The 25669-nt window shown below is 40.1% G+C and overlaps 1 protein-coding gene across 7 annotated transcripts in view; it reads right to left on the bottom strand.

Moving 5' to 3' along the window:
• The window catches only part of BIRC6 (baculoviral IAP repeat containing 6), a 172908-nt gene extending 147780 nt beyond the window's left edge, over nucleotides 1-25128 (bottom strand). For 6 of the 7 annotated variants that reach the window (XM_057415396.1, XM_057415397.1, XM_057415400.1 and 3 more), the window contains exons 1-8: nucleotides 24726-25124; nucleotides 9992-10173; nucleotides 7470-7607; nucleotides 6877-7070; nucleotides 4862-4973; nucleotides 3610-3692; nucleotides 2023-2245; nucleotides 1759-1919 (exon numbers count right to left, since the gene is read on the bottom strand). In XM_057415396.1, the coding sequence (XP_057271379.1) occupies nucleotides 1759-1919; nucleotides 2023-2245; nucleotides 3610-3692; nucleotides 4862-4973; nucleotides 6877-7070; nucleotides 7470-7607; nucleotides 9992-10173; nucleotides 24726-24978 (1346 nt within the window). In that variant the 5' untranslated portion in view covers nucleotides 24979-25124. Of the gene's footprint in view, nucleotides 1-1758; nucleotides 1920-2022; nucleotides 2246-3609; nucleotides 3693-4861; nucleotides 4974-6876; nucleotides 7071-7469; nucleotides 7608-9991; nucleotides 10174-24725 lie in introns of all 7 variants that reach the window. The other variant, XM_057415403.1, reaches the window with a different exon arrangement.
• Nucleotides 25129-25669: the final 541 nt, after the last annotated feature.

Here is a 25669-nt window from a genome sequence, read left to right as displayed (position 1 = left end):
AGCACTGTACATCCACTGATAACTTGGTCATTGACACTAACAGTATAAAGACTTTTTTATTCCACCATCAAACCAGTAAGCCAGCTTTCCATTTGCCTCATCCTAATACTGTATTCCCAAAAATTCAGATACAAATGGAATTAGAATGAAAGCCTGTTCTCAGGAATCTTTCCAAGAATAACAAAGCCAAAAAAACAAAACCTCTGAAAACTGATGACACCTTCTTCAGAGTTCCTCAACATAGTCTCTGAAAAGTGGAGCTGCCAGCATGGTCTTTAATTCTACCAAGGTGATTTTGTAGCTAGTACAGAAGTGTGGATGAAAAGTGTCTTGCTTTTAAGAATACTACCAGATGAATCATTTTTTTCAGAACAGCAGATTCTGTTCAAGATACCTCTTCAAGAGAAACAAGCCCTGCATAGTTTTAAGAATATACGAAGATTTCACACAGCTGGCTTTTCCAATGTAAAAAACAATTTCCTATTACAGGCTCTTTACACATAGGAAGAACTTTGCACCTTCAGGCATAACTACTCACTGGAGTACTACGCTGGATTCCCAAAAGTCAACAACTTCCTCCTCACACTGAAAAAATAGATATTTTTTAGCTCAAAACTAATTAACCTTCACTTCATGACAAGGCAGCAACAGTTCAATACTTCGATTTTCATTCGCCTTCCCCTTGAGTGGGAAGGCGATAGTAAATTTCATACTGGCTAAGTGAAGTGAAAGATGCTTAGTTCTGAGCAATATGACTATACTGTCTGTACTATTCTTTAACCAGCTCTTAAAAATGTCTTAATTTTTTAACTGTCAAGGAGTTTAGAGCCCTAAAAGTCTAGGCCTCTAGCTGTTAGGCCCCCAACATTCTAATGTTGCCTGCATTTCTACATACCCTTTCAGAAGGATAAGCTTCATATTTGCTCTGCAGTACTGTAGGAATCACATCAAGCTTAAACCCAAAGATTTACTTTCCTATGCACACAGAATACCATTACTTTCCATGATGCTGAAGAAACATTCAGAAAACTAGCAAGACTTCTCAAACACCTTTTGTCTTGAGTTTTACAGAAAACATTCACCCTTTTGTTTGAGCTTTGGTAATAGGAGAAAGGAGTTTCCAGTAACAGACTGTAAGAAGCATAAATGAAAGAATACTGCTTTTTTTCACATGACACTTTCTAAACACCAGCATACCCTTCTAGCTTACCTAAAAGCTTGCATCAGGACTGTCTAATTGTTTAAAGCCCGTATGCATGTGTTAAATGCAAAAAATGAAAGCAATTCCTAGCACATCCACATAATTAATTTTCAGAATGACATAACCAGACATTATGGAGAAGAAAGCAGAGAATAACATGTTCCAGAAATTCATGGGTAGCCTTTACTTTCAAAACCCAAAATGCGTAATCCATAAGTAAAATCAAAAGCTGTTCCAAAACTTACATTCCTTTCTCTTTTTTTTCTCTGCCTATGGAACATCAGCACAGGCAGCAATGAGATTTGGTATCTCTGTTAGTGATGTATGAAAACTGAAACAGCAGGAATAAAATGGAACTGACTTTAAAGATAGAAATTCAGATGACTGGTGTTTAATTGTTGAATTGTGCACATCTACACAGTGGTTAAAAGAAAATTATCTCCAAGAAAATAAAACAATCTTACTAATCTTATGTTTCACAAAGCATGACTCAACTGAACAGCATTTACCGCTTACACAGCAACATTTCATATATCTCGTTTTGTAGATCAGCATACCTGTCTCCTTCTAATTTTGGTATATCTGAGCAACTAGATGAATCTTCTAGCCATGCTAGTGTTGGTCTCCTTGAGTCAACCCCTGAGCTCTGTTCGCCTGATAACATAAGTTGCTGCACAATAGCTGGATCATATGCATTGATCTCAAATTTTAAGTGGACCTGAGAAATAACAACAACAAAAAAAAACAGAAGAGGTCTTTGATTTGAATCAAGATATGCTTAGTCAGTAATTAGTTAATAAAAACTGGTTTATATTGTGTACCTTCATAAGTTTGGAAACATCCCATATACAGATCTTTCCTCGTTTTGTTGCAGCAGCTAGAAAATGAGGGCAACTTCCAGATCCGAAACAGGCTATTCTGTCAGTGCCATCTGTGCAGGGAAATTGTGCTGGACTTGTTGCCAGTGTGACTGAAAGAGGTACATTTTGAGTGTGCTCACCCTTGACAAATGGGCAGTTTGGGGAATGTCTCTCGTGTTCAGACCTTTAATGTTAAAAACAAACAGCAAACACTGACTTCTTACTGTGAAAAACACACACGTCATACATAAACTCAGCCCTTGAAGTGAAGCTGAAACTGAACTGTTTGAACCATTCTGCAGTCAACCATACAAGAGAGTTCTGAAGCTACTAACACAGCTTTTCCTCCTGTTTCTCAATAGCATGACTGTATTAAAGCCTTTGATCGCTTAATGGATATTGATATTCAAATGGGATTAGTCTACACACAGTGCTCTTACTACATTTAGTCCACTTTAAAATATAACTGTTCTGTAGGCAGGAGCCCCTCATGTCCTCGTGAAAAAAAGCCCGGATTAAATTCTACAGAACATATATTAGAATTCCAGTGTTATGAGATACCATCCCTGGAAACATTCAAGGCTAGATTACACAGGGCTCTGAACAACCTGGTCTAGCTGAAGATGACCCTGCTCATTGCAGGGGGTTGGACTACATAACCTTTAAAGGTCTCTTCCAACCCAAACCATTCTGTGAGTCTATGATATTATATGATTATATTACCTTAGTAAGATACAGCAAATGTCCTGTCTTTAGTTCTACACTCACAAAAATCAAAACTGAAAACAGCCCTGAATGACAAACTGACCAAGAAACATGAAAAAAACTTCTCATCTCAATATATACCTAAGGCAGAGACATGGCAAAGCAATTACAGTACTACAAAGTGCCTGGAAACTAATGAGGGAAAGGAGGAGACAAGACTAAGAATATTACAAAGGAAAGTTTCCAGCAAGTCAAGAATAAGACACATTCAAATAACGATTATAAATTACCAGATAATAAAGACAAAAAGTATATTAAGAACCCTGATAAAATCACTATAAGGCACTGCATTTCACTGCATATCATTGCATGGTGATAACCATGCACAATTTTAGCTGATTCGTGGAACTAAAAATGGATCTTGCAAATTCACATAAAAAGCAAATATGCACTGCATGGCAACTGAAGTTTAAGAACGTAAAGATGTATTCTAGTCACAACGATACAAAAGATTTAGTTTAGATCCCTGTAAAGAAGTGTTGTCTGCCATGGAAGATCTTGAACATCTTTGCCATGGAACAATTAGAAATGAAATAGCAAATCAGAATCAAGAAATAAAACTAACTACAATGGACTTGATTTAGTATTATACGAAAGTTAGACATAGTAAAGGGAATTATTTTCTGATTTGTCCCATGGAATCATTATGGAAATCCATTTTTGTCAGTGATGCTCCCGAAACTCAGCAGAATTTCCATCAAGATAATGGTGATCTTTGTCCTCCAAACATTTCTAACCACTCCATCACAAAATTAAGTCTGCTCCAAACATCATGAAACTTACCAAGGTTCATCTGTAGGCTCCCAACACACCAAACATACACTACAGGTAAAACACATGGCTCTGTCATCTCCTGATGAAGCAGGCTATAAAATACAAAGAAACACATGAAATGTATACAGGTATATATTACAAAACACTTGAACCAGGTGATCAAGTCACCTTCTAGTGGCATAGCAAAGCACCAGATCAAAAGTGTACAAGGTCACAAATGAGCAACTATAAAGTGGCAGTATTTAACTTTTAAAAATATATAAATAAATAAACCACATTACTACAGAAGAGACTCAGAACCAACACATGTACAAGCCGCTTGCTAAAACCACACAGAACGGAACAAAACTCATCATCACCGGTAAGACTTTCTTTAATTTGGAAAAATTTCACAGGGTTCAAAAAATTTAGAACCTCTGAAGAGCCACTGCATGCTTGGATAAACACAGGTTAAACAAGTATTTCTTACTATGCCCTCAATCTGCTGAAATATAAAGCATTCTATATCACTTCTCTGCAAACGACAGTTGCTGCTTGCTGAAGTGACACAGAAAAAGAATAGAAATTTCAGTTTTCTTAAAATCTAGCATTTTCCTGATCACATTTCAAGTAACAGATATCCTTGGGAATATGCAGATGCAATTCTAACATAGAAGTTCCCTGCATTTTTGCTCCCAAACAAGCTTAAGGAATTCTCCAAAACTTTCTCCACTTGCACTTATGAGGATTTGCAGTTGACATAATGAGGCAGACAATGTCAGCCATCATTATTTAAATCCATAAGATAAATAAATCTTTATAGTAGAAATAATGTCAAAGAATAAAAAATAAGCAAAAGTAGTGGAATGAAATGTTGAAGTTGTATTTATTCACTAAGTTTAATGATTCAGTAATGTGATCTAGGACTGTTGTTTACTACAATACAGTGTAAGCCCCACTAAGAAAGTATGGTTAAAGAATTCTGATGCCAAGCTTATCACTTTTTTGCTTTACTTATAATTCCTATAAAAGATAAAGATATTTACTCAATAGTCTAACAAGGAGAGAGACTCTATGTAACAGCCAACTTGATTGTTATTACTGTTCACACAGATCAATTTAATACTTAGAAGTGTTTCATATGCTGAAGTTCCGAACAATATTTTCTGTGATTTGTAAAAAGGAAGCAACCTCTAGCCATGGAAAATACATGAAACTTTTTCACCTGCTCCCCAAACCCTCATCTAGAAAACAAATACTACTAACAATTGAACTTTTTTACCTGGTGATAGAACCCAGCTTGAGCCATAGGATCTGGCTGTGCCCACCTATAACCCACATGAGGCCATGAAGTGAATGTCTCTCGTCTGTTAGCTTCACTATACATCAAAGACCTACAAAGGTAAAAAATGCTCCATAATCTAAAACTGCCACTTAGGAGAAGAAAAAAAGTAAACTACTTAGCATATATTTTCATCGTTTTACTACTCATTAGAAATACCACAGACTGTTAATGATGACAACTTTAAGTACAAGTTATAACTACTACACAAATGTTACAAAGTTCTTTCACTGAGGTGCCTAAAGTACATTCTCCACAAAAGACCAAAAGCAATGCAACAACTTACAGGTCTTAAATTCAAAATTAATACAATAAGCTTCTAGGTAGCCTGTTTGGTCTAACTGCAGAGAAGCATCAGATATACGAATCTACTCTGCGTTTACTGAAGATGAAGAATCTATCCCAATAGAACTGCTAGAGAGATGTTGGTTTGTTTCTTTTTTAATATGACAACTATTGTAAAAATTTGGCATTATTAGTTGAACAGATACGAATATGCATATTTGAAAACACTCCAAAGTGATATTTTAGGCTTAAATACATGGCACCAACCCCACAAAATTTGTCAACCACTGACAGTATAATACTTAGAAATTATAAGCAACTACATCACAAGATATGAATTCCTCTGCAGCTCAACATCTACAGAGAAAAGAAGCGCCTCTTTTGCACCTTTACTCAAAGCATGTCCCTCATCTGAAATAGTACATAAGAAACAAGTATCAGCTTTTCCTTCTTCACGGAAGTTTTTTCTCCAGTATCATCCCAAGAACTAGAGCTGCTAGACAGAAAAGTTCCTCACTTCTTGTTTCTGACACTTAGTTTCAGGAGATTTTTTTTTTCTGTCTTATAAGAGAATGGATATATTAAACATTTCCTACCAAGGAAGTAAACTAGTCCTGCAACATCCCCCTAAGGGCTGCGCTGACTTGGCATTATACCATTTTGGAAATCTTTAATCAAAAAAGGAAATCTTTAATCAAAAAGTTTTGGAAAGCTTTAATCAAAAATACAATACAGCAAGGTACAGACAGACTGGGCGAGCAGAAATATGAGACGAAATTAAATTGTATCAATTTTTTTGAGCGGTAAGAAATGATAATAAGCTTACAAAATCATATTTCTATAGAAATGTACTAGTTGGAATTACAGACTGAGAAGATTTATCAGTATTCTAATTAGTCTCTGCTTATGTAGATTAAAATAACGTGTTACTCACTTGTGTGCACATTATCATTTGGATCAGAAAGAGATGAAGCAACAGTCTGAGGCAAAATTTTCTGACCCCAAGCACACAGCAGCTGACTAGAGAGTTCACATGCTGCAAAGGTAATAACTTCCTAAACTTCTAAACCACAAAACATAGGCATAACCCTTTTTATATGAAGGAACTGATTTCATTTTGCAGCATAGTATGTAGGCTTTATCTTTGGTAGACAAATGAGTGCTGTCTTTTCATTCAAAGAAGCATACATATGCTCTTAAAGCTATGCAGTTTCTGAACATGTCAACACTGCCATGTCAGTAAGGTCTAAAGCTCTAACGTAATTAACTAGTTATACACACTGCAGATAAAGCCCATAATCAAACATGTTGAAAAGTAAAGCCTCAGTGAACATATCACATTAACGTGTTACAATACCACCTAGGGATCTGTATTTAGGGCTGCAATTGTTACCTTTTTGAAAGCATGTGTTGAGATTAAGAGAAAAGTGAACTCAATTAGCCTGGCAACGAAGTTAGAAACCAAACGAAGTCTTGTGGCACCCACAAAGGTTTCTTTAAGTTTAGTGATATGTTCAGTGCAATGTGCATTACACGGTTAATTAGTGGTACGTGCAAGAGCAAGAAAATACAGAACAGGACTAATTCCTCTGGCAAATAACATCATCTCTAAGAGCTTACTCTGCTATAACTGAGGGGTTAAATTCCTCACTTATTTTGTCATAATATACCTGTCCACAGATCGACCGGGTCCCACACCAAGTTCTGGTCGAGCACTGGGTAAGAGGTAAGATAACCTATCCATCACAGAGGATGCTACAGGTAAGGCAGCAATATTTTGATTTATCTTCTTGAGTTCATTTACAATGGCACTGGCGACAGACTTTAAAACATGATGAGGAAGGTGGAAAGTAACTGTTGCCCACTAAAACAAGAATAAAAAGCACCTAGTTTATATTTTAACGTTTTAACACCTAAAAACCAAACAGATCACAAAAGTGTCAAAACCAAAAACATACGCACATTTTGAACCTTCTCTTGATTTAAGACATAATGAAAGAACAGATACACAAAAGGTACAAGAAAATAATGCAAGTAAAGTCAGTAACTCCAGATTTTAAACTCAGTCCAGTTTATTATTTGGATTTATCATCAAGAAATTAACCTTGTTTGTTCCCTTAACAAGTGAAAGGAACACATAATACATTCTATCCTCTTTAAAAAAAATCCACCACACTAAGTCAAGCATTTTGTATGCTTCAATGGCAGCCAAACAAATTAGACTTGGAAATCCATGCTAGACAGTACAGAGACAAATTCTTACCTTTGCAACTTTATGATTTGCTGCTGTTTCATGTGAGGTATTTTTTAAACCATCCTTCAGTTGTGTAATGAATAAGTCATATCCCTCTGTACTAGAAACATCTACTTTTTCTATGCAAGCAGATAACAGCTGCTGAGCCTAAAATGCAGATGTGCAAGAAAAGTTAGCATCCACACTGAATAACTACAGACAAGAATTACACCTGTTTCATTACACTGAGAAATGTAATTTGGCATATCCTACTTTACCATATATTATATCAGAGTAATTCGCATAAAAGACCCCGAGTTGAATAAGCAGTTCCAAATTTTACTTTGTAGGCCAACTAACAGATAAACTTCAGCAACAGTGACAGTAATTACAACAAGCTCCCTCAAGGGCAGTATTGCCAAACGTTAAACTTGTCAGTCATATAAACAATTAAAACACAACATATATTAAAGCCAAGCAAAAAAAGTGACATCAATTGCCCAATGCTTTCCCTTCAAAAGGATTAATTCAGCTTTAGAGACAAACAGTGAGAGCAAGAACAAAGCCTCGATATTTCTGAGTAGCTTTGGATCTTAAAAATAGTAAATGATAATGAAAAAACAACACTACAACAAAATTAGAGATAAATTACTTACAGTGCTAGCATAATGAAGCTGAAAAGTTAGACAAGAAAAAATGGGCTAGTTCAGGATCTTGAAATTCTTAAAACTCACAAATAAGGCATCTAGGCAAGAACATATATAGACTTATTTTCTTCTAAGTCCGATCTGTTTCTAGCTTGTCTGCTAACTTCATGTTGCCAGGTAAGATTTAAAGGTACACTTTATGTGCAAAGCATAGAGCATTCTGTACCTGTTGTTAGGTGGGCTAACATCTGAAAAATGTTACATGAAATCTTTCAAGTTACAAACACCGGGAAGTATTTCCCAAGAGCAATGGCCACTTGGTTACATCCTTGTCCTTGGGGAGTTCAGGGGAAGACAAACAGAAATAAGATCAACCAGTCCCCTAGCTAAGGCTGTATTAACTTCTCAGATTTCAATATAAAGACAATTACAATTTTTGTGACATCTCATACTTCTCAAGTCTCTTGCAGATGACAGAAGAAAGATAGTTTGTGGAAGTTCATAAATTTACAGTGTCCTATGGGGAAGTAAAAACAGCATCGTAACTTATTAATGCGGCCAATTCAAAATGCATGAAGATGCACTGCATTACCAGCAGCTCAATCATACAAAAAGACTACTTAAGTGCAAAAATTTGCAGAAAAGTTGTAGAGACTAACAAAATATAAAAGGTGGACTGAGGCATTTCTGTAATACTTGCTTTGTATTTGCTAAAATTTTCTGAGGTCTGGCTACCTCCTGTTTAAAATTAAAAGTAAGAACTGAAGACTGCAAATGTTCTTCCTCCCACCTCAATGATTTGGCCATGAACTCCCCAAATCTGTCCCTACTGAACTACAATATTTTCCCTCCCCATGCCCCTCTCCCCTGGAAGGACCTTTTCAGAGAAGTGCTCTATTTTAACCTTGAGATAATGGTCTGTAAACTCTTTAGAACCTAAGAATCTTTAGCTAAAACTGACACAAACTTACATGTTAGACTGCAAATCAGTGACAGCAAAACTTCTGAAAGGAAACGCTGACTTCTCTCAGTCCCTTCACACTTGGCCATACACACCAAGATTTAGCAGTTACCCGCGAAGGGTGTAAAAATGATGCCAGTGGCAGAGAGCTTGAGGAACCTGGAAAGCTCTCTTCAGAGACCTCTATGAAGCAACACTTTATTGCTGTTACTCCTACTCAAGACAAGTAGTTAAAAACCTCATATATGACACAAATTCTGGGTTCATAATAAGCACCTACTATCCAATATTCCCAGAGCACATAAACACTTTAAACCGACACCAAAGGTAAACCAACGCAACGAAATCCAAAGCATTACACTCCAAGCAAAAACATGCACACTGGACTCTCTTAAGCGATGGCAAATGCTTGCTTATGTTGTCTCAAATCAGAAGCAATTACGTTACAGCTGCAATAGTCCAAACATGAAAGGGAGGCCAGGTTTGCAGAGACAAAAAGTTTTCAATTAGGCCAGCTGACCCAGCTAGAAAAATTAGATTCCAGCATTAATTCTTCACTTGTAGCAACATCATCGTATTACCTGATTTATCCCCGCCCCGAAAGCCTAAAAACAACCAAACACCTCAAGGATGCCTAGCAGCCTGGACTGACTTTGTAAGTGCACATAGATTCCATACATAGCTCTGGAAATGAGTCTTGATTTCTGGTCACTAAAAAGTTCTTTCATCTGAAATAATGTACTCGTGATTCTAGCAAGCTCTCATTTGTCAGGGATACGGATAACTGCAAAAAGCTATTGCCCTGTGACAGGTAATAACAAAGAAACTTTTCCATTACATGCTGTTAATATCACACAAGAAACCCAGGGTCAAATGTCTGGTTTCAGTATTTCTGACAGCATTATTTACATACTCCTTTTCCCCCCTTTCCCCACACATCTTACCTCTGTAACTGGCAATTCAAGCTGAACCACATCATCTTGTTTTGAAACAGGCGTTTGCAGAGCTGTGTCTAACAGTAAGATGCCATTGAGATCTTTCCTACATCCTACTGCATAATCATCCACAAAGATCACTTTATCCACAGCAGAAATATACTGACATTTCACCCGTCCACCTGGTTTAGCTACAAAGGGAAAGGCAAAAAGCAAAATCTGATTAGAATACAGCTTTTAAAAAAGACCTTTAACATCTGTTCCAGAAATTAATGTAATATTTCAACAAAGTCTTTTACTTGAGTGATCAAAACCCAGCATTTTAGGTACTACACCTTTCACCTAACTTTGTATTTCCTACATTAAAAAACAAACATCCAAAATTTACACATCCCATCAATAGCTACAACTATTTTATTCCCATAGTGGAAGCCATCATTCAAGTCCTGCTCCTACCAGGAAGCCTAAACTAGTGTTTTCAAGCCTAATGTAGATGCCTGGTGTACTTGATGTTAGCTGACAACCAAGAAAAAGAATTAAATTGCACAAATCAGCATGAAAATTACAGCAAAATTGCTAAACTACTATCAAGGCTGATTAACACCATCTCATTCATCAAAACAAGACTCAAAAACTAAGTGCAGCATATAACATGTGCCAATGCTACACATGTTCCTTCAGACACTAACGTAGCTTATTTCTGTCCAGCGCCACACACAGGATGTCAGCAACAGGTTAGAGGAGTTTGGTGGAGGTGAAGGAAGACTGTCAGCAAGTAAGACTGGCAATGGATATTATCCCCAGAGATTTTTAATATCGCTCATTGTTAACGTGTTTAAGGGTGGATGAACTGTAAAACTAAATCCATGTAATATGCTACCTGTGTAGAAGGCAAATTGCTTTAATTCATGGGAAGTATAAGTTGGTGCTACAGAAGCTGACTATACGTATGCCGTAAGTAGGTGGACACAACATCCAAAGCACAAAGCTGGAATCACTGGATCATCAACACAGATCTCTTCTTGTTGCACTGGAATAGAAGTTTCATTAAATTTTGCATTAATTCAGTTGAGTCCCTGTTCTCCTCTTTCTGCAGGCACTGGATACCAGTTTTATTATGAGTAATTAAAAATCACCATTAAGGTAGCTACCATATAGATAAAGCATCCAGATAAAGACAGCCACTCACATCTGTCATCTTCACACTTTGATATATTTAAGCGGAAATGAAAACTTCTCCAAATATAGGGCATATCAATCTGACTACACTGCATTTGCGGTATCCTCTCTTGAAAACTCAGATCAAGAATAGCTGTCAGCTGCCCTTCTCACCAAAAGTCTGGAAGCAGTGACTCACAGACTCTCAAAATATGACACATAAGCCCTTGCCTGCATGAAGTACGCTGCAATTGTAATCATTGCTATAAATGTTTCCAACTTTTTTCAGAAGCACTTCAAGCCCAGCTTGATAGCTGTCAAGTCATTAGCCCTAGCTTAACATAAAAAGGTCTTCTGAATGGCAAATCTAGTAGTATCAAACTGTTTTTTTGCCAATACACTGGAGTTCCTCACACATGACTTTCTACAGACAACACAGCATCAACAAGGAAGTAAGCCATTCTACAGAGAGGAAAAAAAAACAAAAACAACCCACCCCCCCAAAAAAACAACAGTTTTGATTAAAAAAAAAAACAAAAAAAACAAACACAATTTTTAACACCTTTAAAAGTATTAGTCTCAACAATGTTCAGAAAACGCATTTCAAGATGGATCTACTACTAGTCACAAACTAGTTCACAGGTGGCTGGCCACACGATTAGAACAATGGGTTAAGAACCAGGAAACTAAAAAATTTAGAAGTCACCACTACAGAAGAAGTCACCACTGTAGAAGAAATGCCTAAAAAAGTTTAATCACCCTCAAAGCATTGGCAGAAAGGTCCTTTCTAACTCAGGATCAACACTTTACAATGTGCCAAAGGACTCTGACCTATCTCCTTTGAAAAACCTACTGGCACTACTACATTATATCCTGCCTGTCCAGCCTGACTAAGTTTACTAGACTCAAGTACTGATCTGCATCTTCACAAATCACAATTCAAAAGTTTCACATAAACTCACAAAATGACTTAAGCCAGATCATCGAAACCCAACTTTACTCTCATTTTAGTCCTAATTCCTTCAGCTGTCATTTATGGAAGGTGAAATAGACATTTCAAGGTTTTAAGAATTTTGCTTTTCAATCTTGGCACAAGTGGATCATGGCTTCTCCCAGTCTCTCCAGTTATCTATCTAGGATTAAAACCAAAAGAACTCTCTAAGAAGCCATTAAGACTTTGGTCAGTTCCTATAAGGAAACCCAGCAAGCTGCTAGCATGCTACAAGTGGAAGCCCAATAGCATACTACATCATGGTATGTCATCTATAACAACCTTAGAACTAGCAACCTGAACACTTAAAAGCAAATAAACAACAGAAAAGGAGCATTCCCCCTCCACCTTCTTTGTTTGAACAATACAAAACAGAGATCAGCAATTTCCTGCGATCAAAACTGACCTACAAAAAAAATCACACAAAACAAACTTGTTCGGAGAATATATAATAGTCTAAGCAGCACCTACTGTGCCTATCTGCAGGCAGTGAGATGAACCAAACTAATGAGAGAATTAGCCTTTCATGTCAAGAATCAGAATGAAAAAGCTTGTCTCCATCTCTCTGATATAGATAGCTTTAGCCTCAAAGCTTCAGACTTTAAGAGGAAGTGACTCACCTGAGTATGCATGGCTACCTTCATGAAGAGATGCAGATTAAGGTTGATAGTAATACTTTTGATCTTTTCTAATATTGAGAAAACTTAATTCAACTTGAAAACTGCTAGCAAGGAATGGCACTAAAACGTATCACAAAGTCACTAATTCTCTTGGCAAGAAACTCCTAATGCACAGAATGCAAAAACCAAAATCGTTTCTAAATCACAGAAAACTAATACTTTTATCTGCAGCTATAAAGTGACAATTGTTAACGCGTGCATCACAGCACTAGTGACATAATGCTAAGATCCAAGACCAATCAAATAGCTAAAGGAACATCCATAACCTCAATCTATGAATACAACTAGGTCTTTAGATTAAGAATTAAAGTAACATTTTCGGAGAAACAGAAATCCCATCAGCTCAGCAAAACATGCACACACATTAACTGCACTGAGCCCAGACTTTGCATTTCTAATTTAAACTAGAATATCCAAACAATACCTCAGTACTCATTTGAAAATACTGCACCCATGGGAAGCTATATGGATAAAGTTTCAGGAAATCAAAAGCCTTACCTATCCTACTAAGTCTGTATCATTAGATTTGAACTTCAAGCTATTTAAAGGCAGGAGAATCCAAAAACTCAAGAGAAGGGAGTGGTACAGCTGCAGAAGTCCTTAAAATTTACTGTAAGAATTAAAAATAAAAATTTATTCCCCCTCCCCTCCTTCTGTTGTGAAGTGTGGGTGTAAAGCTTCAAGTTTAGGAGGCATTATCACTCCTGGTAATACGCTGTGTGAAATTCTCCTTCCAGAAGCCAAATCAGCAGACAACAAAACCATCCTTTCAACTGGGGGCAAAAGTGCTTCTTGACAGAACATTGCTCAGCTGGTTCTCACACATTTTTCAGATGTACATGGGATTAAAAAGAAAAGTATGTATCAGTTGTCCTCATTTGCTGCGAGGCAGGTGCCTTTCCTAATTGCTACCCAAGTAGCATACAATAAGATATGCCAAGGCAAGCATATCAGAACCCTTGCAGTTTGAGGAAGTTCTACAGTACAAATAATAATTAAAAAAAAATGTTTTAAGCTTTAACTTGCTGGTTTAACTCGCTATATTTGCAGGAAACTATTCTGAACTAGTACTATATAAAATCACTACTATGAATTAGTTGCAATGGTAATATTTTTACACAAAAGAGAACAAAAAGCAAAGCACTGCAAGTGTAGTTTAAAAAGGAGAAAGATGTCTTTAAACTGTTTTAAACCAGTGGCTCTAAAAGGAAACCAAGACATAGCAGTTATGAACATCTGGAAACATAGTAATGAAAAGATGGCTAAGGGATGACAAAACCAAGACATCAGTGCCCATCATTATTGAATTTATCTATTATAGATTCTCGCTTGTTCCTCCTCACCTACATCTTCAGTGGGAACTTCAGCAGCACTTTTATCTTCCAGGTCCAGTCGTCCAGGCCTAGCTCCTTATTTGCTCTAGACATCACCTCAGCAGAGCAGCCACCATGAAGCCCATGGGTCCCTCCTTTCCAAAAGAAAAGGATTCTCCAACTTGAAGAAAACATTCTCTTAAACAGCAAGGATGAGAGAGGAGGCAGAAATACTCAGCTTAACATCACAAAGTGCCTTCAGACTCCCTTGTTTGCCAAAACTGGATTTAGGTAATCCAGAATGTCATCTACAGTTTATCTTTTCCTTTTAGCAACAAACAGGACAGAATTGCTTCAGCAGCAGTTCATTATATGATAGCTGGTTTTAACAATCTTCATTAGAGTATGAAGACGTGTTATCTGGGCCAAAGCATTGGAGACTGACACATGAATATTAACTTGATGTGTCTGATCAAGCAACTACTAACAAAAGCTACCATTAACACTTAAAAGGTTTCACAACATAAACAAAACCCCACTGAGATCAAGGCAGATCATATCTGACTAGCTTTGCAACCATAGGGTCCTCTTCCATTCTCCAGACTTCAACTGAGACTACATCAGCAGGAAGATACTGGTGAGCTCTTTGTGCCCACGCTCTTCATGTGGTTTCAGATCTCCATGTATCTAACATTACTGCTGCCTTGTATGTCACACAGAATGCAACTGCTCACAGAGCTTTATACTATTATCCTGGGAACAGATTATGAATATTCCACAAGGTACACTACAATCCTGTCTGCCAACTCAGGTAAATTCTGAAAACTCAAGTCCCTGCAATTCTCCTGCAAAAATCTCACAGAGGGCAGTGCCTTCTTCAAAACTTTCCTCTAAGTGAAAAAGTATGATTAAAATTTTCAGGAAAGCTGTCTTTCACAAACTGCAGACAGAAATTACACAGCATCCACCCAGAACCAGAGACAGGCAAGGAACACTTCACAGCTCAGTAACAGGAACTTCCTGTTCCACATGAGCAACTCCCATCGCAGCATTTCAGAACAAAGAGCCTTTTCCAGAAGAAATTTTAACACCAGCTCCTCTTTTTGTCACTGAAGTGGCTAGAGCATCTGAGCTTACCCATCATGTACCCTGCAGTCTCCATTACAGGAGGAAACGTCTCCAGTTATGGTACTTTTTAAACTCTAAAGTCTGCTTGGCAGGAAAATGGTTTAGCTCACCCCCACCAGCCCAAGTATTACAAGGACCTTTCAAAACATCAAGCTCGGAGAAGGAGCAAGTTCTCAAAAGCATACAGGTGGACTACAAGCCAAGTGAAAAACAGGCTAGACTGTCATGGGCAAGGTCAGTAATTAAGGATTCAACACCTACCCAGCAGCCAGTTATGACTGGCATTCAGGGAAGCTTTGTATGGCTTAACTATCTTTATCAATGACTTGGATAATGGGATAGTCTGCACCTTTAGCAAGACTGTTGATGACACCAAACGGGAGGCAACTGAGGACAAGAGATGCAGTAAATGGCAGGGTTGCCTTTTAAAAGGTTCTCAAAAAGCCAGGGAAATGGCTTGACACAAACCTCTCTTGTAGCCCTTAAGAGGGCTACTTTTATCTTGTAGCACTGAAGAGGGTTACAAGAAAGATGGAGACGGATTGTTTTTATAGAATCATGTAGTGATAGGACAAGAGATAAAGGCAAGGTAGATTTAGATTAGATATAAAGTAGAAATTCTTTACTGCAAGACTGGGGAGGCACTGCGACAGGCTACCCAGAGAAGCTGTGGCTATCCCATATCCCTGGCAGTGTTCAAGGCCAGGTGGACAGGGCTTAGAGCAACCTGCTCTAGTGGAAGGCATCCCTGTCTGTGGCAGGTGGGGCTGGAACTAGGTGATCGTTAAGGTCCCTTCCAACCCAAACCATTCTGTGATTCTATTAAATTCAACAAAGACAAATGCAACATCTTACACCTGGTATGGAATATAACCACATACATCCACAGAAGCTGGGAACTAAGTGTCTAGGTGGCAACAGCTAGAGGGATGTAGCATACAACACATGAAGACTAAGGTAACTGGGCTTGTTTAGTCTGCAGAAAAAAAAAACAGTTTAGTAGGAAATCTAACAGCAGCCTTCCATTACTACAGCAGTAGTTCAACAGCTATGTTATACGGCTGAGTTTCTATCTTTCTCTTTCTGACATTACTTTTAAGGAAATACAACATGGAACAAAAGGTTAGTGAAGAATTTTAAGGTGTGCATACAATGGTACTTTCCTGTAATGCTCTCAGCCCCTAATTTGTGCTCAGGGACCTTCTGAGCCAAAAGTGGTTGGTTGTTCTTCCCTCAGTTTGTCCAACACTGTTGTAATTTCACAAACATCTAACATCCACAATGTTCCACAGCCAGGAGCTCCATATTTTACTATTTCTTACAGGTACTTGTTTTTATCTCTACTAGCACAAGAGCAGAGAGCATCATCAACTCCCAATGTACATTTTTCACACATCCAGAATTTTGCAAGCCTCTGTCACTCTCTCACCTCTCCACTGCCAATTACCTTTTCAGGTTGAATACTTTCTCACATATAAAAGCATCCCACACCTTAAGCTGCCAGTTCCATTATACTCTTTTTGAGATGGAAATATCAAAACTGCACACATCAGGCATTGAAATGGACTTATACTCTCAGTTGTATTCTCTAATACAATTCCAAGATCTCATTCTGGCATTAGGAGTCAGAGTCCAGTGCAGCAGGTTCCGACTCCACTGAATTCTTTCAAGTACTTCAAATTAACCAAATGCATTCTCATGTTCTCCTAATTATTGCTTCTACATAAGAAAGCTGAAGCAGAACAGACTAGATCTATTCATGTTTAAGTGAAATTTAAAAGCGAAACTATTCTTTAGGATGCCTTTTCAAATTCTTCTGTGAAGCTAGCAAAATTGAAGGACCTTGTACGTTTAAGACACCTACTTGCAGCATAAGAATATCTGAAAATAAATACATATATTTAACTTTGGTTCTGTCACTGAAAGGGGACATTCAGAAAAGATAACTTAAGCCTTATAAGACTGGTCTAGCCAGGCTCCTTCTAAAGGTAATGCGAAGGTAGGTTCCTCCGAAAGTTCGGAGTAAGGGCTTTTCCTTTCTGTCTTCAGTGGAGAGAGAATCTAAGACTATCTGTTGAAAAATGCTAATTTTGTAATTCTGACTTAAAAAAGCTACAGAAAACAGAACAAGAAAAAACAGTATTAAAATGAAGTCTATCGAGCAGTGTTGCATGTCATGGTTTACATCGCAACATGAATCTATGACCCTGTTCAAGACAGGTTAGCTAAATCTATTACTGTATTTCTCCACAATAACCACAGTGCCTTCCTGCCCTCCAACAAAACACTCCGCAGTTTCCCAGCCTCCACTGCCATCTATCCAGCTTTCTACTTCCCTAACCGGTTCTAACCCCTTCTCATTGTCATCCAACCACTCCATCACAGTTCTCAGTCCCATCCCAGCTCTCTCTCAGTCACCTCCCCAGCTCTTTCATTTCCATAAGGTGTTTTTCATGAGTCTCTGTGCCCTGTTGCCCAGCAAACAGAGTTTATCAAACTCTTCTACAGCTGCCAAATGCTCAGATAAGATCCTGACTGCTTCACACTCAGCCAGGTCAGGGAAGTGCAGTGGATAAAATGCTTTCTCTCCAGGAACTGTATGGGGGACTGAAGAACTGCCAAGAGACTGTACGCTATGCACGCCACCTCATTAACCAGCACCTGAGACTGGATATGCATTTTCACTAATGCTAACAATTTTGAAGACTACTTAACCGATCAGCAAATTCCCTCCTAAGTTACACATTAAAAAAAAAATGGCAATAAAACACACACTGAACACCCTTAGCAAATACCTCAAGGAAATCTTAAACATAATAGTTTTTACATTTATGGGACATATAAGTTATTATTTCTGTAACTTCACACTTTTAGTCTAGGCTGTAAAACAAGAGCTGTTTTTTCTCTTCCACTTTTTCGTGCATCATCCTCATCTGTGGAGTGATCTTTCCCCTAGCATACATGCAAATCTGCAAAATAAATGTTTTGCATATACCAGACTTCCTGTCTACTTTTTGACTAGTAGTATGCACAGGATCGTTACCAAATCTTGATACTCTTCACAAAGATGAGGCAGCAAAGGAACTTAGCCAATACACACTGCAATATTTGACTCCAAAGAAATCAGAAGAAGATGCAAGTTTTGGTATCCATGAGTACTGCACAAATGGAAGAACTGAAGGCAGCAGCTGGGCTTTCTTGAACCATCCACTCAGCGATACGCATTCATTTGGTGACTGCAAGCAGCCACTGCAGTTAAAAGAGCATTAACTATTTAAAGGACAGCCTTCTAACAGCAGAAAGGGATACTGTGGCATCCCTTATGAACCACGAGGAAAGTGAACTGATTCAGGTGTGTATTTTTTATTTAAAAATTAAACAAAAAACAACAACAAAATGAAAAGGTGAGCAGTGACTGATCCCACTGGAATAGGTAACATGCAACAAGCTATCTTATAACATGACCTATGACAGACCGACACGCTCAGAAGCTGTCCACATGGTTGTAAGCCTTTTATGTCCATCTCCAAGACAGACTAAAAAGTATTTCTGAAAGATGTCATACTGTTCAGGGAGAATTAATGAACCCTTTCAATTTTAAATTTAAAATTATTTGAAAGTAGCTTGGGAAGAAAGCCTGAAATAACAGCTCAACATCATACCAAAAACCAGACATAATCATTATTAAAAACTTGAAAGAAACAATTAAGCTGAATCTTCAGGCTAGGACAGATTTTTCTTAATACTCTGCCTTCTACAACTCCACATGTTGCATTTCACCTGAGTTTAAGGTATGGATACCAATGCAACAGCAACCATAAAAATATTGTTGTAAACAATATAACTGAAGACTGAGATAAACGTTCTACTGAGCCAGCCAACATTATGGTGGGCTGCTAGAAAGGACCAATTACAGGACAAGAGAATATACTAGATCCAAACCACTGATCACTATGACCACGAATTCTAAAGATCATTAGTCTGGGCAATCCAAAGCAAAACCTCCTCCATGTTTCCATTACTTCAAGTCCAACAACCTGCTTTTTTTCATAAGGTGCTGGACATGAACTAATCAATTATCTCTGCCAGAACATATTCTGCCAAATTTCTCACACATTTTCTATAATCGGCTAACCAGCATCACTGGATGTGATGAGTTAAGCTGAACAGTCATATGGGCATATTAAAAGCTACCTTAAACAAAGCTGGACCACAGTCCGAACACAGGTTCAAAATGAGGTTTTCTCTGAGGATGCTTCCTATCAATAAGAAATATCTTAACTACCTGTGAGATGGAACAGGACAGGAAGTCAAAGTTCAAATCCCTGACACAGAGCATGGTAATTTTTCCTTGGGTCAGTAAGAAGCATTTAAAGATACATCTTCCTGCAGAGACCTTTTTCAAAGTCCATTTGCAGAGGGCTAGGAATTTTTTCTGATTCTCTAACATCAAAGCGTTCTGCAACCTTTATTAATACACTACTACTGTCACCATGAATTCATCAGTCCAGATATGAATAATCTGTCTATAAAATGAAAAATACGCTATCTTGCCTGGCAACATAACATATGCCTGCATTGCTGCCTGCTGTTACTTCTGGATGCCTGCAATAAACACAGTAATGTAAATGCCCCTTTAAAGGCACGTGGAAAGAAAAGATCTCCATTTTCACTCTCTTTTAGCTTCTGCAGAAGATAATCCAGATGTGCTTCCACAGAGCATGGAAATATCAATCAACAGCATCTTGACAGTTTGGCAAGATGCCTAGCAAGTAAGAACGGGGTATCAGCCATACTCTGATTAAGGTAGCAGACAAATGGAGCACACAGCAGTCTAGAATCTTTACTGGTATAAAACATTGAACTCAAATCTAACAACTCTCCTATTCTGTTTTTTCAAGTGCTTAAGGCTCTTTGTGAATCATGGTGAGATCACATAATTCAGTGGAATGGTCTCTCTGAGAAGCATTTCACACAGACTAGCACTGTCAAGTGTACTCACAGGCAAGGTGGGCTGTAGCAGATCACTAGATGTCTGACAATACTCCCTATGCAATGAGAAAATAACGAGAAAAATCTGTATTAATAGTAATAGCCTCCTTTATTAATATTTTTTGTCTCATAATCAAACAAATTATAAGACGAGCCAAGAAGATGAAGAAACTTGCCCCAATTTTGAGGCATGAAGGCGCCAACTTGAGCAGTATTACCAGAGTGAGCTTGAAGCAGTTGAAACTGCTGCTGATGTCATCAAATAATTCAAGCCTAGAATTGGATGGCAGAGTATCCCAACAGTTTCTTCCCAGAGATGTTAAGAAGTGTACACTCCCTCTATGACTTCCAAGCTGCAAAAGAGAATCTTTTATTCTTGTTTTTCCTCTTGCACACCATGGAAACGATTAAAAAAGAATCGGAATCTGATACCCCTTGATAGATTTCCAATGCTCCGTAATTCAAAGTAAACCATTTGAAGACAAACAGGACTTCCCAGACAGACAATGGTGTTGAACTTGCTGGCACAGGTGAGCCTTCTGGGCTGGGATGTATTTCCTTCTAAATTCTTCTGTTGGAGAAACAGCAGTTGAGGGCCTCTAATGATAACCCAGACTGTTCCCCTACAGGAACTGGTGCAATGTACAGTGAAGAGGTCCTTCTCTGCATGGATTCAGAAGTCTATCTTTTGAGTACTGTTAGGGCCTGCATAGCAATTTAGAAGGCCTTAGATGTGAAACACCATGCATTTTAGCAAACAAGGCTCTGAAGGTATTGCTATGTCAAATTAATCTGAGAAAACCTACAGAAACATTCAAGATGGTCACTATCCATCCGTCTGACAGTATGTTTTCACTTTTTACTGCGTTCCAGGCCAAGTTTCTCTGGGAATTCATATAGTCATAGACTGGTTTGAGTTAGAAGGGACCTTAAATATCATATAGTTTCAACCCCCCTGCCATGGCAGGGACACCTTCCACTGCAGCAGGTTGCTCCAAGCCCCCTCCAATCTGGCCTTGAACACTGCCAGTGACTGGGCACCCACAGCTTCTCTGGGCAACCTGTGCCACTCTCACCAAGATTATTCTGGAAATCTGCTTTGATGCTTTGGGGTTTTTTGTTTGTTTGTTTGACTGGCTTTTTTGTTTCATTTTTAGGTTTTTGTTGGGTTTGGGGGTTGTTTATTTGTTGTCTGGTGGGTTGGGGTTAGGGTATTAAGTATTTTATAGACTTGCACAGCAGATTCAAAACTAGTCCTGACTAACCACTACTAGCAAACACACAGGAATGCATAATACCCAGTAATCTCAAGAACTGTCCTTGCTCTCCCAGTCCAGCTCTCTGAAATGCACAGTGTACAGGCGACAGCCTTGGTAGAATAAAATGGACAACCTCGTGACCAGATAAGACAAAGATTAATATTAAAGGATCACCTGATCTTCCCCTTACCGGTGCTCTTATCCACTACCATACCCTGGACTGTTGCAAATGATCACCTTGCCCTCCTGCACAGGCCTACAGTGCCCATACAGGAAATAAATTAAAGATGACCACACACTTTCAAGAAAGAGATCTGATGAAGACCCACTGTGGTATAATGATAATCATAATCCTCATTGGATTCCTACAGTTTGGGCTTGGAAGAACAACCCCTGAATCAGCTCACACATCAGGCATTCACATGAAAAACTGAAGCACAAAGACCAGGGACCACATCCTAATATTCGGACCTGATTTATAACTGAACTGTCTTTTGGCTGTGAATTATTTGTCTTGCTCTTTTACACACCAAAGACAGGAATCTTCATTTACATTCTAACCAAGGCAGTTTCCACTGCTCTACCAGATTCAGTATTCCACAGGTTCAGCCTTTGCACTGAGAGTGAGCTCAAAGCTTAATGTACTGCCATAGTGAACTGTGACTGAAAATAAGAGCAAGACTGAGACTTCATGGTATTTCCTTTTCTTCCCTCCTTCCCTTGATAGGGGATCCTTTTTCTTGCTTCACTTTCTAGAAAGAAGTGCCTACTACGTTGTTTTTCCTTGGGTAATGAGCAACAGCATTTCTGTCCAACAGAAATCTTTTGGCAGGGCAAAAGACCTGCAGCGCCACAATCAAGAAGGACATGCAGTCTAGTCTCCCAAGAGAAGCAGTTTTAATTCCTAGGAACTCTATTTTTAGTTATAGCACCAGAAGTCCCGAAGCAACAATATCCTTTGACCTGTCATTTATGGCAGGAGAGGGAGCAGCGACACAGTTGGCCTACAGGTCTGAGTGTCCAACTAGTACTATCCTACACCAAAAAAGCTCACACTGTACAGAGCGGGCAGATACCAAAGAACAGTTGAATTCTGTTTTCCCTCCTCTTCCCAAAGAAGGGCTGAAGAGGGAGAGAACAAGAGTCAACATGGCCGCTAACAGGCCCAAAAGACACCAGCTGCCGAGATGAGCCAGATTTCTCACAGGCACACACACTGGTCTGAATCCGTAAGGAAATTCATTTAAAGTTTCTTCAGACTAAACTAAGGTGGTTTTTTCCCCAGCAACGTAATCATCAGCTACACTGCACAGATAAAATTTGGGTAGATTGCAAGCAATTCTGTTGTTTCATATGAGGAGGAGTAGAATCCATCTTTCACAGTCATGCTGTCACAGAGAAGACTGACACTAGAGGAAGTATACATGACTGAATGTACGTAACAGAATCAAAGCAATATGTTACTTTTAAATAGTTACTGTTTAGGGGAGAATTTCATTAGCATTTTGAATACTAAACCAAATCTCTTGCGAGGGTTCTATTACAGACAAGTGTACAACAACAGCTTAGGCTTTGATTTATAGTTCACTTTTTCTCTTCATAAGAATTAAACATGCCGTACACAGGCAACCAATTACAAATTAAGGCCTTGATTTATGTCCTACTCACCCACAACTTAACAATTCTCAAATGCTGGCAAGAGCATGAAGAAAAGTAAGAAATTAAGTTATTAATAAAGAAAGCACTTCAGGAGATAGCATGACAGAAGAAAGGGAATGACAGAAGCACAGTGATCTGAAGAGAGCAGGAAGCACAACAAAGGAGCCTCATTTTCAATACAAGTGATCAACACCAGAGCAATAAAAACACCTTCACAATAATTTCACAAACTTCTTTTTAATTGCCTCAAACACTTTACCTTTACACTTTACAATGTACTGACTCTAACTTAGGAATGGAAACCAGTGATTGTTGTCCCGCTGTCTTCAGTTTGACATTGTAATACGGTTGGAGGTTTTCAAGGTGAAAGTATACGTACTACCTACACTGTGGCATCACCGTGCAATTCTTGGCATTACTACACTATGTTCAGGGGGCAAACATCAACCTTCCACCACCACCACTCAGCACAGTTTGATCATAACAACACACGACTGTAAGGACAACATGAACATGTAAATACACAACTAGTAAAAGCGTGTCTTTCTACGCCAAAGGCTGGTCTCGCAACACACCAAAAATAACCTTACGCCCTCACCCCCACGATATTCTGACAAGTACCACAGTTTAAGAACTGTTAATGAGAGAGGAACAAGAGGTGTTCATGGCACATGGATCTTTTTCCACACAGCTAGTTTGTTAGCAGCGTAAAAACACTAATGGGCAACAAAGAAAGTTGCTTCGCATCATGGAGATGCTATAGTCTTGCCTCTCACAAAGTCAGTGGGTAATCATAACTCCTTAACATAGCAGCGGATATACTGTTACTAGCACCCGACACAGTCAAGACACTCAGCAGCCTGAAAAACTATGCAAATATATCTAAAACATACCATCAAATAACTTTATTAAGAATTCTGATTTGAAATAATCCTGAACTATAGCCAAGTAACACTTTTAATTTTGTATTAACACTATTATTTAAGTGTTAAAAGCATACTTTAAAGAAATATGCCTTCTTAGCAAGCCCAGATTAAGGCTCAATAAATTCATACAGTATCATGTATCAATAAGAACTAGAACTCTGCCTATCCTGCATAACATGCTGTTTCTAATCTTTGGAAGGTTCAATGTTACGTCAACCATAAGAACACCTGAGAAGATAAAATACAAAACGCAGCCCTCAACATCAGACTTCCATCCCCATTTCACCTTTCAGTAACCGGGCTAATACATTTTGCAGAAGAAAAAGGCCTCGGTGCTGCCTACACGAGTATCTCTGCCTCGAAGAGTCGGAATCGCTCAGGCTTCAAAAGCGACAGGGGGTGAACAAGAGATGGGCCACCGCCGGCACCACGGGCCCGAGCTGAGCTCGGCCTCCCCGGGCGGAAGCCCCTCCGCCAGCCTCGACACCTGCGTCCAGGCGAGCCCCAGCCGCCTCCCCCGCAGCTCCGCCGCGCCGCGATCGTGCCCTCCAGCCGCCCCGGGGGTGGCGCGGCCGGCTCCCCCCGCCACCGGTTCGCGGCAGAGGGGCCGGGCAGGCCGCCCGGGCCCTGCGCTCACCGTTCAGCGCCGACGCCTGCAGCGTGGCCCCCGAGGTGCCGTCGATGACTTTGATGGCGCCGCGGGCGGTCACGGCCAGGATGGCGTTGAGCGCCGGGTGGTAGCACAGGCTGCAGAGACCGTCGGCGTCGCAGCGCAGGCAGCCGTCCCGCAGCAGCAGCCACTCGCAGGACCCCGGCCCGGCCGACACCGGCCCGGGCCCGGCCCCAGCCGGCGCCGCCACCGCCGAGGAGCAGGAGGCCGCCGCAGCCATCTTCCGGGCCGCTGCCGCCGCCGCCCTCAGGACAAGAGGCCCGCGGGGAGCCGCTCACTGACAGTCCCTGGAACCGCCGCCGCCGCCGCCAGTCACCATCCGGGTCCGGGGAGAGGGGGAAAGGGAGAGCGCCAGCGTGAGCGGGAAGTGACACAACCGCGCCGGATGCGGAACCAGCCGCCTGCCTCACACGGCGGGAGGGGAGACGTGGGGCGCGGGCGGCTGCTCGCCACGGAGAGGGGCGGGGGCAAGGGGAGAGGCGGGGGCTCTGCTTCCTCCGTGCGCGCGCGCGGCCGTAGCGCCCCTCGCGGCGGGGGCTGAAGGGGGCCGTGTGTCCGCCCCGGGGCGGAGGGAGCGGTCTCCTGAGGGGAGCCGGCGGAGCTGCTCCGTCCCCGCCGGGGGCTCGGTGCGGTCACTGGGGCTCGAGTCCTTCCCTGCCCCGCCGCTGCCGCGTCAGAAACTCGGTCGTAAGCGGGTGAGCGCCGCTGCCGCCTCCCGCGTGGAAGGAAAGGCAAGGAGGCTTTAAGCAGGCTGGCTCTGCGGCTGGTTTCCTGTCTGCGCTCGCAGAGCGGTGCGAGAGCCCCTGGTTAGGCTGCTTCCAGCTCTGGTACAGTGAAGAAATGGAAGCGCCGTGCTGCTACCGCTTCCTCTTGGAATGAGTTTGGCGCACACACGTGTATGCGTTCCAGGA

The sequence above is a fragment of the Pezoporus wallicus genome, unplaced genomic scaffold (genome assembly GCF_028554395.1).
Source record: "Pezoporus wallicus isolate ANWC-B61680 ecotype Strahan unplaced genomic scaffold, APGP_CSIRO_Pwel_v1 contig_5352, whole genome shotgun sequence".
NCBI classification, from domain to species: domain Eukaryota; kingdom Metazoa; phylum Chordata; class Aves; order Psittaciformes; family Psittacidae; genus Pezoporus; species Pezoporus wallicus.
Note: the sequence above shows the minus strand (reverse complement) of the source record. Positions and strands in the feature narration are given on the sequence as shown.